At 45.0% G+C, this 15,506-nt stretch overlaps 1 protein-coding gene across 2 annotated transcripts in view; it reads left to right on the top strand.

Annotated features, from left to right (window-relative positions):
* The first annotated feature begins 319 nt into the window (after positions 1 to 319).
* Positions 320 to 15,506, top strand: part of ENPP6 (ectonucleotide pyrophosphatase/phosphodiesterase 6) — a 154,413-nt gene continuing 139,226 nt past the window's right edge. For both annotated transcript variants that reach the window (XM_037831089.1, XM_037831087.1), the window contains exon 1: positions 320 to 599. In XM_037831089.1, the coding sequence (XP_037687017.1) occupies positions 359 to 599 (241 nt within the window). In that variant the 5' untranslated portion in view covers positions 320 to 358. The remainder of the gene's footprint in view (positions 600 to 15,506) is intronic.

The following is a 15,506-nucleotide window of genomic DNA, read 5'->3' as shown; positions in this document are numbered from 1 at the left end:
CAGAGTTATTGGTGACTTTTGTCATCTCCTAAAATTCCACCTTTCTGCGGGTGCTTATATTTCTGGAACATTCACCAAAAATAATAAGGTTGCACTCTCTTTGCTGGTGTTAGTTCTGGGTTGTTGGGGAAACTCAGTTTATCTGAAAGAGTCATTCTCCGGACTTTCTAGTGAAGGTTGAGCATGGATTTTTTTTTAAGGGGGTGCTGTACCTTTAAATTCTGAAAGTGAACTTGGCTCAGTAAGGCCAGCAGCTCAAGGTCCAGCCCCTGGAAGAGAGAATAGCTACAGATTCCCCATCCTCAGTCTTTGCAAGGGGACGGCTGTGCCAGTCGGGCTCTGTCTGGCTTCTGGCAGCATGGCAGCAAAGCTTGGATCTTTCCTGCTGGCCCTTGTACTCAGCCTGGCTCAGCCAGCCTCTGCCCGCCGGAAGCTCCTGGTGTTTCTGCTGGATGGTTTTCGCTCAGACTACATCAGTGATGAGGCCCTGGAGTCTTTGCCTGGTTTCAAAGAGATTATGAGCAGGGGAGTAAAGGTGGACTACTTGACTCCAGACTTCCCTAGTCTCTCGTATCCCAATTACTACACCCTGATGACTGGTGAGTACCAAGTCCTCGTCTGGTGGGGAGGGGAAGGCTCGAGTCAAATGGGAAACAGTTCCGGTCAGTGGAGTCTTATTTAAACATTCACGTTTCCCTGCTTCCTTTGGGACACCAAAGACAGACAAGAAGTCTGTGTTCTTGGCTGAGGAGACTTTTTTTGTGCGTGATGGTGGTACTCCTCCAAAAGCTATCCCAAGGACCTTTTTGGCTTCTCGGCGTGGAGAACAGAGAACTATGGCAGTGGGTGGGTATCTGTTTGACAATAAGATGGTAGTTATTTGTTTTGCAAATAAAAATGCTAGCCAACCCCATATTTTCTAAGTCCGTGTTTAAAAATCGACAGGTCTTTTTGTGTCAGTTCCAAATTTCTTCAGTCCGCTTGATCTGTAGTCATCTGTCAGCCTGGTGTAGCTTTGCTTTGTTTATTAATGTGCTGGACTGTGTAAGTTACACATGGGATTCCTCAGGGGGTAGTTGAGTTCCTGGATTACTTGGGGGGAATTTTTAGGTCATATCCCTGAGTGTTACTTACCAATGCCACTTCCCCTTCTTTTGCTTTTTTGGGGCCTGGATAAAATGACACAGAGAAGAAAAAATGTTGTGCAGATCAGATTCCTCACTTGTGACTCCCAGTGCCTATAAGAACAAAGAAACAAACAAACCCAGCTAACCCACACCATGCCTGGCTTTGGGAAAGCTGATTTGCCTAAAGATGACCTTCATCTGGAATTTCCAGAACTGCAAATGTGATCCCTCGAACCTGCTCCTCCATGTTTGCATCAGAACTCGCAGCTCTCTTTCCGCTCACACAGTTGGAGTCCCAGCTTCCACTTTGTTTGTCAGCTTGCCTTTTAAAGGCTAGCAAGGGGATCTCAGAAAGAATTTAGCAAAATATCCAGGGAAGCTGTAAAGAACACACTGTTATATTACCCGTTATACAGTACTTAGCCATGTGCTCTGAGCACAGGGAGAACACTGTAAATTATGTTCACAGAAAGGGGAGGACAACTCTTTTATCTCTTCATCTCATTACATATCTCAGCAGAATGAAAGAGCCAAACAAATCTGAACATATGAATTGATATCTCTGACTGTATACTCTGACTATATACATGTGTACATAAAAATGTCATAAACTGATGCCCCAAATTTAAGGGAAAAGATAGTTTGGAGAATTAGAAATGAAGGCATGGAGAAAAAAATCAGACTGCATGCACAGCAAGGAATTTATTTATTTATTTATTTATTTTTTAATTTCCCCCAACAGACAGACAACCAAGGTCCAAAGATAAGCAGGACTAACAAAAGTCCCCTGTCGTCCTCACTGGGCATGCTTCTCCCTTGCAGGGAAGCAGTTTGCAGGCTGCTGGGTCACACACAGATGCTATTGTGTGTCACAGGCTGACTGCAGTTCTGTCCAGAGAGTGTCACACACAGACCACCCCCGAGCCCATCTTCTTTCAGAGCCTTGCTGGGAGACCCAGTTCATAAACTGCCATGTGCAGTTTTCCCAATTCCAGTGAAAAATGAACGGCGTCCTTTCTAGAGAGCCAGATGCCAGTAAGTAAAAAGAAGAGCTATTAAAAACTCCACAGAGAAACCAAGTCAGTGACACAGCCTTTTGCCTGACCCACATTCCTGACATTGGCCCAAGAAGCAATTTGCACAAAGCCTCTGTCACCCAGAAACACACTTCCTTTTCAAGCTCTGGGTGTTTTCACTTGCCTAGTCAGGAGAAAAGAGCCCTTTCGATGGCGGGCGGTACGTTTCCATGACTATCTGACTAAGATCTCAACGTCACTTTCAAACTGAGTGGAGTCTGAGGAAGCCACCAGATCTCCACCTATCTTCTATCTATATATTTTCAGATGGCAAAATGGATCATCTGATTTGAAAGCCTGCCAGGTCCATGAGTTGAATTTCCACTTTCCTAGGAACAGTACTAGGCAAAGGGTAATGTTTATGTACAGATGTCTCTGGGTATGGTCTTCTACCTCCTGAGCAATCTCACAGCCTTGGGCTGTGGTTTGCAGGGTGGGAGGTGCCAGGCCATAAGCCGGAACATCTCTACTGTCCCAGGGTTGACTCTAAGGGCTAAATTTAGACCATTTCCCCCAAGTATCCATATTTATTTCTCCACCTGATGTTGAAAAAGTCTCCTTTTTCATATAAGGAAGAATATATCAGTTAGGAATTGTGCTTAAACATATGGTTTGAGCATTTGAACGTTTTATGAACCAAAAAAAAGAGTCCTGCTAGATTCTTTTGTTACCAAAAGATATGCTGTTTTAGGGCTCCTTGGGAATCATAAGAGAGACTGTGGTCTTACTGCATTATAAGAATTATTGCCAAGAAGACATAGAGCCCTCGGTGATCTTTTTGCATGATGAGGTGTGATGTATTGTTGGAAAGAACACTGGCCTTGCATTTGGAGTCCTTGCACTTCGAAGACTTTGGGCAAGCATTGTACTTTGTCGTGCCTCAGTTTCCCCAGCTACAAAATAAAACAAGATGACCTGTGAGATCCCAGATCAGGCCAGGATTTCAGGTGCTGCTGGATGCAGACAAGGGAGCAAAGAATGCATGAGGATTTAGAAAAATTTAGGACTGGCCCCTCTTGGGAGACCTTCATGTAGAAATGAAGTAAACAACTGAAACTCCCTAGGGTGGGGGAATTTCCTGGGAAGCCACCTACATGGTGCCAGCAACTTAACAGTCACAAGATTTGTAAGGAATCTTGGAAATCACCTGGTCCGGTTCCTGATACGAAGTCACTGTGATTGATTAATGTTTTTCCTTCAAGACATGTTTGCAACATGACAAATGTGAACAAAATTCCAATGGTGGACAAGAAGATCAATCAAACAGTCGGTCTTAAGAAAGAGGTCTTCACCCAGAGAGCTTAAAATCAAGTTGAATCAGAGCAAAAACAAGGCTGTTAACAAGGGAGCAAGGGAATGTCCCACAAACACCCACCCCTGCTTTAGATCTGCATTTAACCCCACAGGGTTAGCTGTTCTGGTTTGCTAATGCTGCTGTTATGCAAAATACCAGAAGTGGATTGGCTTTCATAAAGGGGGTTTATTTGGTTATAGAGTTACAGTCTAAAGGCCATAAAGTGTCCAAGGTAAAGCATCGATAACAGGATACCTTCACTGAAGAAGGACCATTGGGATCCAGAAAACCTCTGTTAGCTGGGAAGGCATGTGGCTGGTGTCTGTTTGCTCCCAGGTTGCGTTTCAAAATGGTATTCTCCAAAACGTTGCTCTTGGGGCGTTTTGTCCTTTCTTAGCTGCAGCTGCTCTTCAAAATGTCATCTCAGTTGCTCTGAATTCCTTTTGTCTGTGAACTCCTTTATATGCCTCCAGTGATCCAATCAACACCTACCCTGAATGGGTGGGGTAACACCTCCATGGAAATTATCCAATCAAATGTTTCACTCACAGTTGATTGAGTCACATCTCCATGGAAACAATCAAAGGATTCCAATCAAATCAACACTAACATGTCTGTCCCCACAAGACTGCATCAAAGATAATGGCGTTTTGGGGGACATAATACATCCAAACTGGCACAATTAGTTTTCTTAGATTAAGATACCTCCTAAAATAAATTATCTCTATTTCTTGTCCCCTTTTCCCCTTTCTTTCTCGCACCCACTCCAATCATGTTTTGTCTTCAGCACTGACCACCTAGTGGCCACCTTCAATGGTGGATCCTCAGCCTTCATCTCTCTTGCCCCAGGCACAGGCTCAGGCACAGCCCCTCCTCCCTCCTTCCCCACAGCTTGCTGGCTTTCCAAGACGACTTCTCTTTCGATTTCCTCTGGTTTCACTGACTACCCCTCTAACTCCTTTGCTGGTATCGCTTCATCTTCCTGACGTCCTTTTCTCTCACAAGCCGAATCCGTCTCCTGCCTCCATCACCGGTGTCCTGGCGGGAGCCACCACCATCCACTACCTGGAGCCTCCTCCCCTCCATCCCCCCAAGCCTATTCTCCACAAACCAACCAGAGAGGCCCTTTCAGAACATGCATCTGATGCTGTACTTCCCTGTTAAGACATTTCCATAGGTTCTTCTTTCACTCTGAGTAAAATCTATGGTGCTTGCAGAGTTAGCGACACACGCTCACCTAGCCCCTTTCTGGCCTCATTTCTGACTGTGCTCCTGGCTTCCTCCCATTAGCCCTTTGGTGGCCTTGCTGTGGGGGCATGTGCCCACCTCTGCACACTGGCACTTGTGGTTCCTTCTGTCTGTAATGCTGTTCCACCAGATGCAGCCACGGTTTTACTCCCTCACTTTTTTTCAGGTCTCTTACCCCCCCCCCCCCCAACAAATCACTGTATCAGATATGCCTTCCCTGGCTGCCTCAGCTAAAATAACACCTGCCACCGTTCTTTCACTCTCCATTCTTCCTATTCTTATCTTTCATCATAGCACCAATCGGTTTATTTCTTTATTCCTATCTTCTCCAAATCTTTATTATAGCATAGGAGCATTATAATAATGATTAAAAGATTAAAAAGTTAAGAGTTGCAGGGAAATTGTTCATTTTGGCATTGATTAGGTGCTTCTAAACTAATGAAGTGGAGAACAAAATTGTGATTTGATTGTATGAATGCAACACTATAAGTAGCCACTTAGATGAACTGATTACTACTTATACCTCATCACTTTATATAGTAGAAAAAAAAATCAATTTTGTTTGATTATAAATCTGGAGGCAGGGAGAGGGTTGAAAGGAGAATAACTCATGAGAAGGGGTCAGAGGAGCTGAGGGCTTGGAAAGTTTAACCAGAAGACCTGTCCAGAGGCAGGACAAAACTGTAGTTAAGATGGCCAAAGCCAGGAAAGCAGAGAGGGTAGTAAAGCATTGAACAAGGCAGGGGGACCAGAGCCAACTCTGGGGACTGGGTGAGTGGACTGAAAGCCTAGTTGTATGGGGTTTTGGGCATGTGACCCTGGCAGGGGTCTGGCAACTGGAGGGGCTGGCAGGGCTGGGCACGGTCCTTGTGCTTTCAACCTCCACCTCATTTTTTGCCTTTGTGGCTGAGTCTTCTACTCAGGGATGGTGGGAGGCTCCTTCTATATTTAAAATCCTTAGGCAAGATGGCAGCTCTAGGCTGCTAATGGATGAATGGAGAGTCTTAAGATAAGTCAGTTCAGCTCCCCTGGCCTACTCACTGAGGGTTTCTGGCAGTTTCAGCCCTGAAATTGAGGTGGTCACAGTATAGTGGAAAGAGCCATGGATTTTCTGTGGAACTTATTTAATCTATTCTGCCACTTTTTGAGACTCAGAATCTGAACAGCTGTTTTTGAGATTTAGCATTTTTTTAACAGTAGAACAGAGAAAGTAAAAACTTTCTTGTTTTGCAGACAGAATGAGAAAATATATGTGTATTGTAGCAACTGATAACATGTTACACACTTTCTTAGTAAGGTTAGGCTCAATTCAGGGGCAGTGATAAGTAACTCCAATGTATCAGTGGCTGACAGCAACTGAAATTTGTTTGTTGCTCATGGGTATGCACTTTAGGGATGAACTATGCCCTATTTCTTCTTCATTAAGGGGACCCAGGATGAAAGCCACTTCTAAATGAGACATGCTGGGTCACGTGGCAGAGGGAAGAGGGAAAATGGCAGTGCAAAGTGATAACTCTTAAAACTTCTGCTCAGAGTTGGCACAAGTCACTTCCACTCACATTTCATTGGCCAAAGCAAGTCAAATTGCCAAGCTTGACGTCAACAGGGCAAGGATGTACAATAGGCACTAAATGGGTATTACTTACATTTTATAAGAAACTTCTGGGTCTTCTTGTCTTCAGAAAACTTGGTTAAGGAGAAAAGATTTAAAAAGCACCAGAAATGTCCACTAACAATTTAAAGGCTAGATAATAATATAGCAGACCAAAAGAGGAGATGTTCCAAAGCTGAAAATTATAAAATACAAATGAGTGACATAAAAATAAAGAGTGGCTGCTTCAGGGGAAGGAGGTATTATTGGGAGTTACAATGGTCTTGGACATTTCCATGGAGAAGATGGATCTAGAGCTAAACATTGAAAGATGAATGGAAAGATTTTAGTAGCAGGTAAATCTGAGTCAGATCTTTAAAAAAGAAATCAGTAAAGACTGGTGAAGATATGAGGAATATAGCATGAGAAAAGTCAGAGAAGTGAGAATTAGCAAGATGGGAGAAAGGGTGCTAAACCCATCCACTGTTTAGGTTTGGGTGGAAAGGTTAGAGAAGGAGTTTGTGGGGGGAAAAAGGCATGCAACTGATGGAAGGCTTTGCAAGCTAAACCAAGGATAAATCAATAAATTCCTTTTCCATTTCAAATATTTGAGCATCTGTTGTTTGTGATGGACTGCATATGAAAGGGAACAGTTGAATTTGAAGAGCCTCTAGAGAGGCAGAACTTGCTGGTTGGTGAGTGAGTAAATATGGCAGAACTGAAGGGAATGGAGCCTAAAAAAATTACAAGGCTGTAAGCTACTCAGAAGGCTGGGGTGCTGTTTTAGTTTCCCAGCTGCTAAAACGAAAGCCATGCAATGGGTTGGCTTAAACCATGGGAATTTATTGGCTCACGGTTTGGGGCTAGGAGAAGTCCCAAATCAAGACATCCACAATGCCATGCTTTCTCCATTCATTCCAGGTTCTATTGACTTTCCAGTTCTAGTTACTCCCCGTGGCTTCTCTCTCTCTGGCCTTCTCTGTGAGGCCTCAACTAATAGGATTAAGACCCATCCTGATTCAGTTGGGCCATGCCTTAGCTGCCGTAACTTCATCAAAAGGTCCTATTTACAAGGGATTCACAGCCACAGGAATGGATTAAGATTAAGAGCATGTTTTTCTGGGGTACATAACTCCAAGCCACCATAGCTACCTATTAGCAGAGATGGGAGAATTGGGAGGGCTTTTTATTTCTGCAAGGTTTATTTGGGAAGTAAATTTTCATCAGATTAAGTTTCAAGCAGAGTTATGATATTGACCTGGGGTTGGACCCTGAAGGGATCAGACATAATGGCTTAAAGGAGAGTTCAGAAATATATAGAATTACTGTGGGGGTAAAGGAAAGAAGCTGGGGCTGTGGGATCCCAGTAAATGGACTTCTTATCTCCCTGTTTGTCAGATAGCCGGTAGTGGGCATTTCTCACAGATTCAACATTAAAATGTCTTCTTGTCTGCATGAACTTCCATCTTAATTTTGTCACTCACTTCCCACCACACCTTAGCAATATCTTTCCACTTTTCATTTAAAACTATGTTCTCTGTAATTAGCTCTGATTAAACTGCCTAAAGAAGCAGACTGGGTCAGAGAAGTATTGGGCAATAAAAGCCATGAAGAACACTAATCAGCCATGCCCTGAGAAGTAATGTGTTCCAAGAATTTACAAAAATAATCTCCTCTGGCACTCCATTAATTAAGCTCCCATCAACAGACCTGTCTACACTGAAGCGCCACTTTTCAAAAAGTTATGTTTCTTTTGGCTTCCATGATGACGAGAGGGAGTTCTTGTTATATAGTGTTCAGCAGCTGGAAACTGACTCCCTGAAGAAGGGAGCAGTTAGGGTAATAGGTAATGCTTAAAAGCATGGTGAAAGCTTTGATTATAATAGCAGCAAACCATATTTCAGAAGGTTTGCCTGCATTGAGACACTGGAGCTTACAAACCGTAGCTGGTCTCACCCCTGTCTTGCTTTTCCCCACCCTTCTGTGGATGGACAGGACCACATGTCTTCTGCTAAGGCTTCTGGGAGTTTGGTTGAACCATGTACCCTCAGTGCCTGCTGGACCATGAATGCTATGCCAAACCATACACTAAAGGGCATTTAAAATTAATTTGGAGGGAGCCTGAGGCAGCATGTTAACATTTATTTCAGAAATAACACCTACTTGGGTTTCAGAGTCCCCTTCCTGTGAATAGCTGCCATTGTATTCACCATCTCACCAGGTAAGGGCCTGAGGCAGGTCTTCTGTGTGCAGCATCCGGCTTTGTTGGCTACTTGGCTTGATCTTAGCCTGCTCTTTTCCTCAGTCCTTTTGGTAGAAAGGACGAAGGGGCCAACAGACAAGTCCTGGAACAATGTGGACAGACCTATTTAGACAAAGGGCTGCCCAGGTTGAAATCATCAGCTGACTTTTGGTCAGGAATGCTGCAGTTACTTTACCCCTTCCTGAGTAGCTCCTGCTGGGTGCTTTCAAGAGTGAAGTCTTCTGTGGTTGACAAGGTTGAGGCAAAAGGATGCTGCAAGAATAGATATAAACATGGGTGTTCTGGTTTGCTAAAGCTACTGTTATGCAAAATACCAGACATGGATTGGCTTTTATAAAGGGGGTTTATTAGGATATTAAATATACAATTCTAAGGCCTTAAAAGTGTCCAAACTAAGGTGTCAACAAGAGGATACCTTTACTGAAGAAAAGTCAGTGGAGTCCAGAACCCCTCTGTCAGCTGGAAAGGCAGGTGGCTGGTGTCTGCTGGCCCTTTGCTTCTGGGTTCTGTTTCAAAATGGCTTTCTCCAGAATGTCTCTGAGCTTCTGTGTCTCTCAACTTCTCTTTCTCTTAGCTGCTGTGCATCCTTGCTTGTTCTCCCAGGGGGTTTCTCTCTAAGCATTGGGGGGTCCTCTCTTAGCTTCTCTGGGGGCAAACTCTGGCCTTCAGCTCTTAGCTTAGCACCTCCAAACATCCTTCTGTCTGCATCTCTGAGTGTCTCTGTCTGTGTCATCTCTTAGCTTCTCCCGGAGGCAAACTTTGGATTACATATTTTAGCTTCTCTCCAGAATGTCTCTCTCAGCTTCTCTGAGCTTCTTTTCTCCATGAGCTCTCTTAAAGGACTCCAGTGAACTAATCACTGGATGGGTGGGGCCACACCTCCGTGGAAATGATCTAATCAAAAGGTCTCACCTACAGTTGGGTGGGTCATGTCTCCATGGAAACAACCTAATCAAATGTCCCACCCTAATCAAAAGAGTAATAAGTCTGCCCCCACAAGATTGCATTAAAGAACATGACTTTTCTGGGGGACATGATATATCCAAACTGGCACAGTGGGTCCTCAGCAGAGCTTCCCAACCTGTGTGCTATGGTGGGTGGGTGGGTTGGCTGTTGGGAGTTACATGTGGGCCCTAGAGATTACTCCCTGCAGCCCCCCAGGATGCCAGGCTTTCTGGTCAATCACCTTTTGTGTGAACAGCCTAACCTTTTATCCCAGGAGCCCCAACCAAAATTTCTCATATGGAGCAGGTTGGGATGTGCTGGTGGCCTGAAAGGAAAGTCAGGGGAACCTGATTGCCTTGAAGAGCTGTGACTTTAGGCACATCACATCATCTTCCTGGTCTTGATTTCTTGCTGCTTTAAAATGAGAAGGTCTGGCAGATGGAGCCCCAGGGGTGGTTGTGCATTGAGTGAGTGGATAATATGTGCTGGGGCTCTGTGCTGTGTGCTGGGGTCATAGCAGTGAGGCTCTTAAGAGATTCTTTAAGGACCATGTAGGAGCAGAGGGAAAAGGTGACTGGAAGGGGCTCTCAATGGGCCTCGGTTTCCCCTGCTGTGATCACAGCACCTCCACTTTGATATGTTTTATACATTTGAAAAAAGTGTTCTTCAGTTAATCCCACTGGAAGCTCCTGGTCCAGGAAGAGAACTCCAGCCTGAGGAAAGGGGTAGCAGAGAGGGTCCCTGTGTCTACATGGAGTTAGTCAGTTGAGACACCCACTGAGGTTGCTCAAGGGAAACTGGTCCCTGGGCTCGTCTTCCAAATCCTGCACACAAATCAAACAAATCAGTCCACCAGCCCTGGAGCATGTTTAGTTTTCCTTAAAAAATTATCAGTATGGTAATTTAGCTGTCACAGGTGTACTTGAGAAAAATCTCTGTTTTAATGGTTGAAGGCAAAAAATTTAAACAAACCATCAAATGCTGGGGTCCTCATTCACTCCCTAGCAGACCAGAGGCCCCGGCTGGGATGTACTTCCTACCCTCCAAACCTGCAGCCCAGGCTCATGGGAAATGGGAAAGGGTCACGGCATTGGGTGTGCACTTGGAGATGCAGACAGGCCTGGGCTTCCGTGTTCTTTTCTTTCAAGGAGGTGGGCCCTCTAGGACACATCTCTGGCCTGCAAGACATCCTGCCACAGAGGTCACCAAAGAGTGAAAATGTGGGGAGCATGGGGTGTCAGGGCATGAGGGCACCTGGGAGCCACATCCTGGGTCTTCAGAGAAGTCACCAGCATCGACCCTCTTGGCTCTAGCAGCCCCTGGAGAAAACACTGTCAGACCACTGAGTTTGAGAGGGTCCGAGCAGCCAGGCCATGTACTTTGTGTGAATGGTCAGTTATTTCCAAAACTTTTCACGTGTTCCTTCAGACTCTGGTCACAAATGCTCCGTGGCCTGCAGGCAGCTCTCTCTCCCTCTCTCTGTGCAGCCTGGATCCACGGGGAAGCAGGAGGCAGCACACAGCCCCTGCCGGGACACACCACTGTTCAGGGTCAGCTGGGCCCAGCAAAGGATTTTTGCCAGTTGAAGGGAAAACCAATCTTTAAGATAGTTAAGAAACTAGGAATCATGGTTTCCTTATTGCGGTAGGAGCTGGACAGGTGAGGCACCACGAGGCGGAGGAATGGACTTCTCGATGCCTATCGTTTTGCACAACGTGGATGAATTATCTATTCAAAATATTAAATTACAAAATTTATCCATATCCCACTGAACTTGCTCATCTCTGGTTGAATAAGCAAACATTTTTTATTCGATGTTGATCAACCCCCTGGTGATTTAGCCAAATATAGTCATATTAAAAGAGTTTTTAAAAAGATGCTTCTTAAATACCTGAAATAACTGAACTCCAATCCAGTAGCCTTGACTCTTGAAGACGATTGTATAACAATGTAGCTTACAATGGGTGACAGTGTGATTGTGAAAACCTTGTGGATCGCATCCCCCTTATCCAGTATATGGATGGATGAATAGAAAAATGGGGATAAGACAAAAATGAAAAATAGGGTGGAATGTGGGGTGTGATTTGGGTGTTCTTTTTTTATTTTTATTTTTTATTCTTATTCTGATTCTTTCTGGTATAAGGAAAATGTTCAAAAACAGATTGTGGTGATGAACGCACAGCTATAGGATGCTACTGTGAACAGTTGATTGTACACCAGGGATGATTGTATGGTATGTGAATATATCTCAATAAAACTGAAATAAAAAAAAGATGCTTCTCAGGCTAGTGGGCATAAAGTGATATTTTGTGGTTTGGTTTTGCTTTCTCTGTCCATACTGCAGACTCGCAAACAGCAGCCAGCCAGGGCTTGGAAGACCCTTGGTTAAGATGGCTGTAATCATCCTTTTCTCAACTGCTACATTCCCCCTCTGAGAAGCTCTTCTCTTGCTGCAAGACTAATGGGAACTTGTTCTTACCATTCTAGCCCTCTGTGGGCTTCCATCCCCAGGATGGGTCACTTGAGCTACCCCTGCAAGCCAGGCCAATCCACACTCGCTCTGCCCTGCAGATGCTCTACACTCCCAGAAGCCAGAGGGATGTAGGCCCTGAGCCTGGTCCCAGTGCTGTAAAGAAGAGACACTCAATTTCTGTTTGTTGAACTATCCCAGCATGCTGTCAGTAACTGGACTTCTGTCCCACTCCATGCAGGAGCCTTGCATTATCTACCTTTCTCCTAGGCTCTAGAATTTTGTTGCTGAATCCCATCTGGTGGCTGAGGTTCTGCTATGTACTAGCAGATGACCTGGTGCTTTCATATGCCTGTTTTGGTCTCACTGGACTCGGAATTCTTTCTGGCTATACTCCATAGGCCTCTAAGGACAATCCCCACATCTTCACACTGGATGTCCTTTTTCTCAGGGCCAAAGGCAACACTGCTGTCAAGTTGAGCATATCATCCGGGCTTTCAGGCACCTAGGGCTGTCCCGGTGCTTGCTGTGCTGTAGGTGGATCTAATTCCAGGCTGCAGTTACTCCCCATCTGGCCCATTCTCCTTTGCTGGCCTTGTCCCAAACCATGATGACCACTCCCTGTACATTTCTGCATGCTATTTTCATACTCCATTTAAGCATGCATTTGCTTGTGTAAAATACAGCTCTAAAACAATGTGAATAAGCTTGGGAATAGGTAACAACACCCAGTATATTCCAATCCAAAATTTCCCCCAAAGATCTACAGAATCACAAAATATAAAAAGATGCCTTAAGAAAGCTGGTGCATCCTATTGGGCAGAACAGGACACCAAGGCCTGAGATTCATACCCAGCAGCTAGACGGGGCAGAGACATAGCAAGTGCGGGTCTCCAAGTCCCAGCTGGTGTCTGCCCCCCTCCAATATCAGGGGGCGGAAGCTAGGCTTTCCTTTCCCACCTCTCCTGCGTGTTACCCAGACTGACCCCTCTGCCTGAGCTCTTGACTTCACCATGGGCACTCTTGCTCCTTCACAGCTCAGCTTCTCTGGGAGGTGTTTGCTTCTTTTTACATTGTCCATTAACATCTTTCACAAAGTGTAAGCTGAAACGGAGATGAAATTCAAAGCAATTTGTATGTTCTCTGTGTGTGTGTGTGTGTGTGTGTGTGTGTGTGTGTGTGTGTGTGTATTTAATCAGAGATCTGGCCAGAGTGGAGATGGAACCATCTAGAAGGCTCTGGATAGTGTTTGGATTCAGCTCAACCATCCTCCCTACTTCCCAGTGCCGTGGGTGGTAATAAAGCCTGGATAGTCCTTAAACACCTCAAATAATCTCACTGCAAAAGCAGCCCAGAATTAGGTTCTGATGGAACAGATAAGAGAATCAAGTTCCAAAGATTTCACTCCCAGGCTGTGTCAACATGTGTCATAACATTCAACCAAAAGCTAAAAGAATCTAGTCGGGGGGGAAAAGTGACTTTATTTACACAATTCCGGACCGCCTGTTTGGCTGTTTTATTTTCTTTAACTGATTAGCCAGCTGTTTGGGTCTATTGCAAATTCACCTCAGATGTTTCCTTCAGTGGAAATCAGAAGGAATCCTGACCTTCAGAAAGGGGAATAGTCAAGGTTACTATGGCCAGTTGTGAAACCTCATGTGATAGATTGAATTATGCACCCCAGATACAAACATGTTCTTGATCTTAGTCCCACTCCTGTGTGTGTGAGCCCATTGTAAATAGGACCTATTGAAGATGTTATTTTTAGTTAAGGTGTGGCCAGCTGAATCAGGTTGGGCTTAAATCTGGATTATTGGAGTCCTTTATAAGCAGAATGAAATTCAGACATTCAAAAAGAAAGCCTAAAGAAGGAGCCAAAATCTGGAAGTCAACAGAACCCAGAAGAGAAAGGAGAAGACACCACCATGTGCATTGCCATGTGACAAAGAAGCCAAGGATGAGGATCACTGGCAGCCAGACCTGGAATGCCATAGTGTTCACCTGGCTGACGCCTCGGTTTCAGACTTCTTCTAGTCTCAAAACTGTGAGCCAGTACATTCTTACTGTTTAAGTGAACCCATCACATGATATTTGTTTTAGTAGCTTGGAAAATGAGACACTCCTGTTGAAGTTGAATTTTGAAGAACGATCTCTTCACCTCTCCCTTTTTACCTCTCTGCTTTTGCTGGAGGCTTCCTGGAACGCTGGGTCCTTGCCTTTGTTTACACTACTTATTACCTCTGTAAAGATTCTACTCCCAGCTTTCCTGAAATTCCTGAGCCTCCACAAGAGCCCAAGCCCAGCTTTCCTCCACCTATTCCTCTTTCAAGCCAAAATAAACTTCTTCTCTTAAAGGCCTGGACCAGAAATTGTAACATTTCAGAGGTAGTTGGTGCCGTGAGATCTGATTTTCATCCATTTGCTGACTCCTTTTCACTTACTGTCTGAACCAAAGGACCTGGTAATTGATTCCTGCAACATACAAAACTGACATACCTATGCAGTACATTCATAAGGGAACATTATCCATTCAAGGTGGTTCTAAAGATGACCGGGACATGGCCTTTGTTTTGGAAGAGCTTGCAGTAAAGCTGGAGCCTTTAAATGTGTGTCAAATAAATATAATCAAAGAGCAGAATGGCCTAGGCATGGGGGAGACAGAGATTGCTGCTGGGAGTGTGTAGTGAAGAGAGAAGATTTGCTGAGGTGCAGGTATTTGAGTAAAGCTTAAAGGATTTGGACAGGTAGAAACATGGACAAAGATCCTTGAGGGTGGAGGACATAGCACGAGCCAAGGGTGCAGAGGAGGGACTGATGGGGTGTGTTTGGGGATCACAGCTGGGCCTTCCGATGGATACCCTGACACCTCTGAGCAGTGTGGGATTGAGGGCACGGAGAGACCGTTTAAAGCTAAGGCAAGAATGATGGCGGCTGGGAGCCAAGTCATCAGGGGCAGAGTGAACCTAAGGATTTGACAGCCCCTGTGAGAGGAAATTGGCAGGACTGATTGGATGTGGAGGATCAGAGAGAAAAGAATCTCAGGATCAGACAAGAATTCAAGCTAGCTTTGGGGGAAGATTAGTGAATTAAAGTATGTAATGTGGGTCCAAGAAATACTGCCTTTCTCTATTTTCTTTAATAAACCTAAATCCTACTCTGACCCATATCCCACTGGGCTTAGTGGAAATTCGGTTTCAGTTACTACAGGGTGGGGACATGAGGCTTCTCCTTGTCTCCTAGGGTTATGTAAAGGTCCTTGGGTCGTATGCAGTCCCAAAGATTGGGGCAGCAGCCCTGGTCGCTGGTCCACACTGGACACCACCGAGGTGCCCACATGCCAGCCTGTGTGGCCCTTCAGACCAGGGCCCTGCTGCTCTGTGGTCTCCTTCTGGCTTGGAAACCTTTCACCCTGACACCAGCCTCCCAGGTGGATCTCACAGCCATCAGCCCTCCCCATGGAGTTTGGTAAACATACAGTAATTGCTCCTGGTC

The sequence above is a fragment of the Choloepus didactylus genome, chromosome 3, assembly GCF_015220235.1.
Source record: "Choloepus didactylus isolate mChoDid1 chromosome 3, mChoDid1.pri, whole genome shotgun sequence".
NCBI lineage: Eukaryota > Metazoa > Chordata > Mammalia > Pilosa > Megalonychidae > Choloepus > Choloepus didactylus.
The sequence above is the reverse complement of the archived record's forward strand: the minus strand, read 5'-3'. Positions and strand labels throughout refer to the sequence as shown.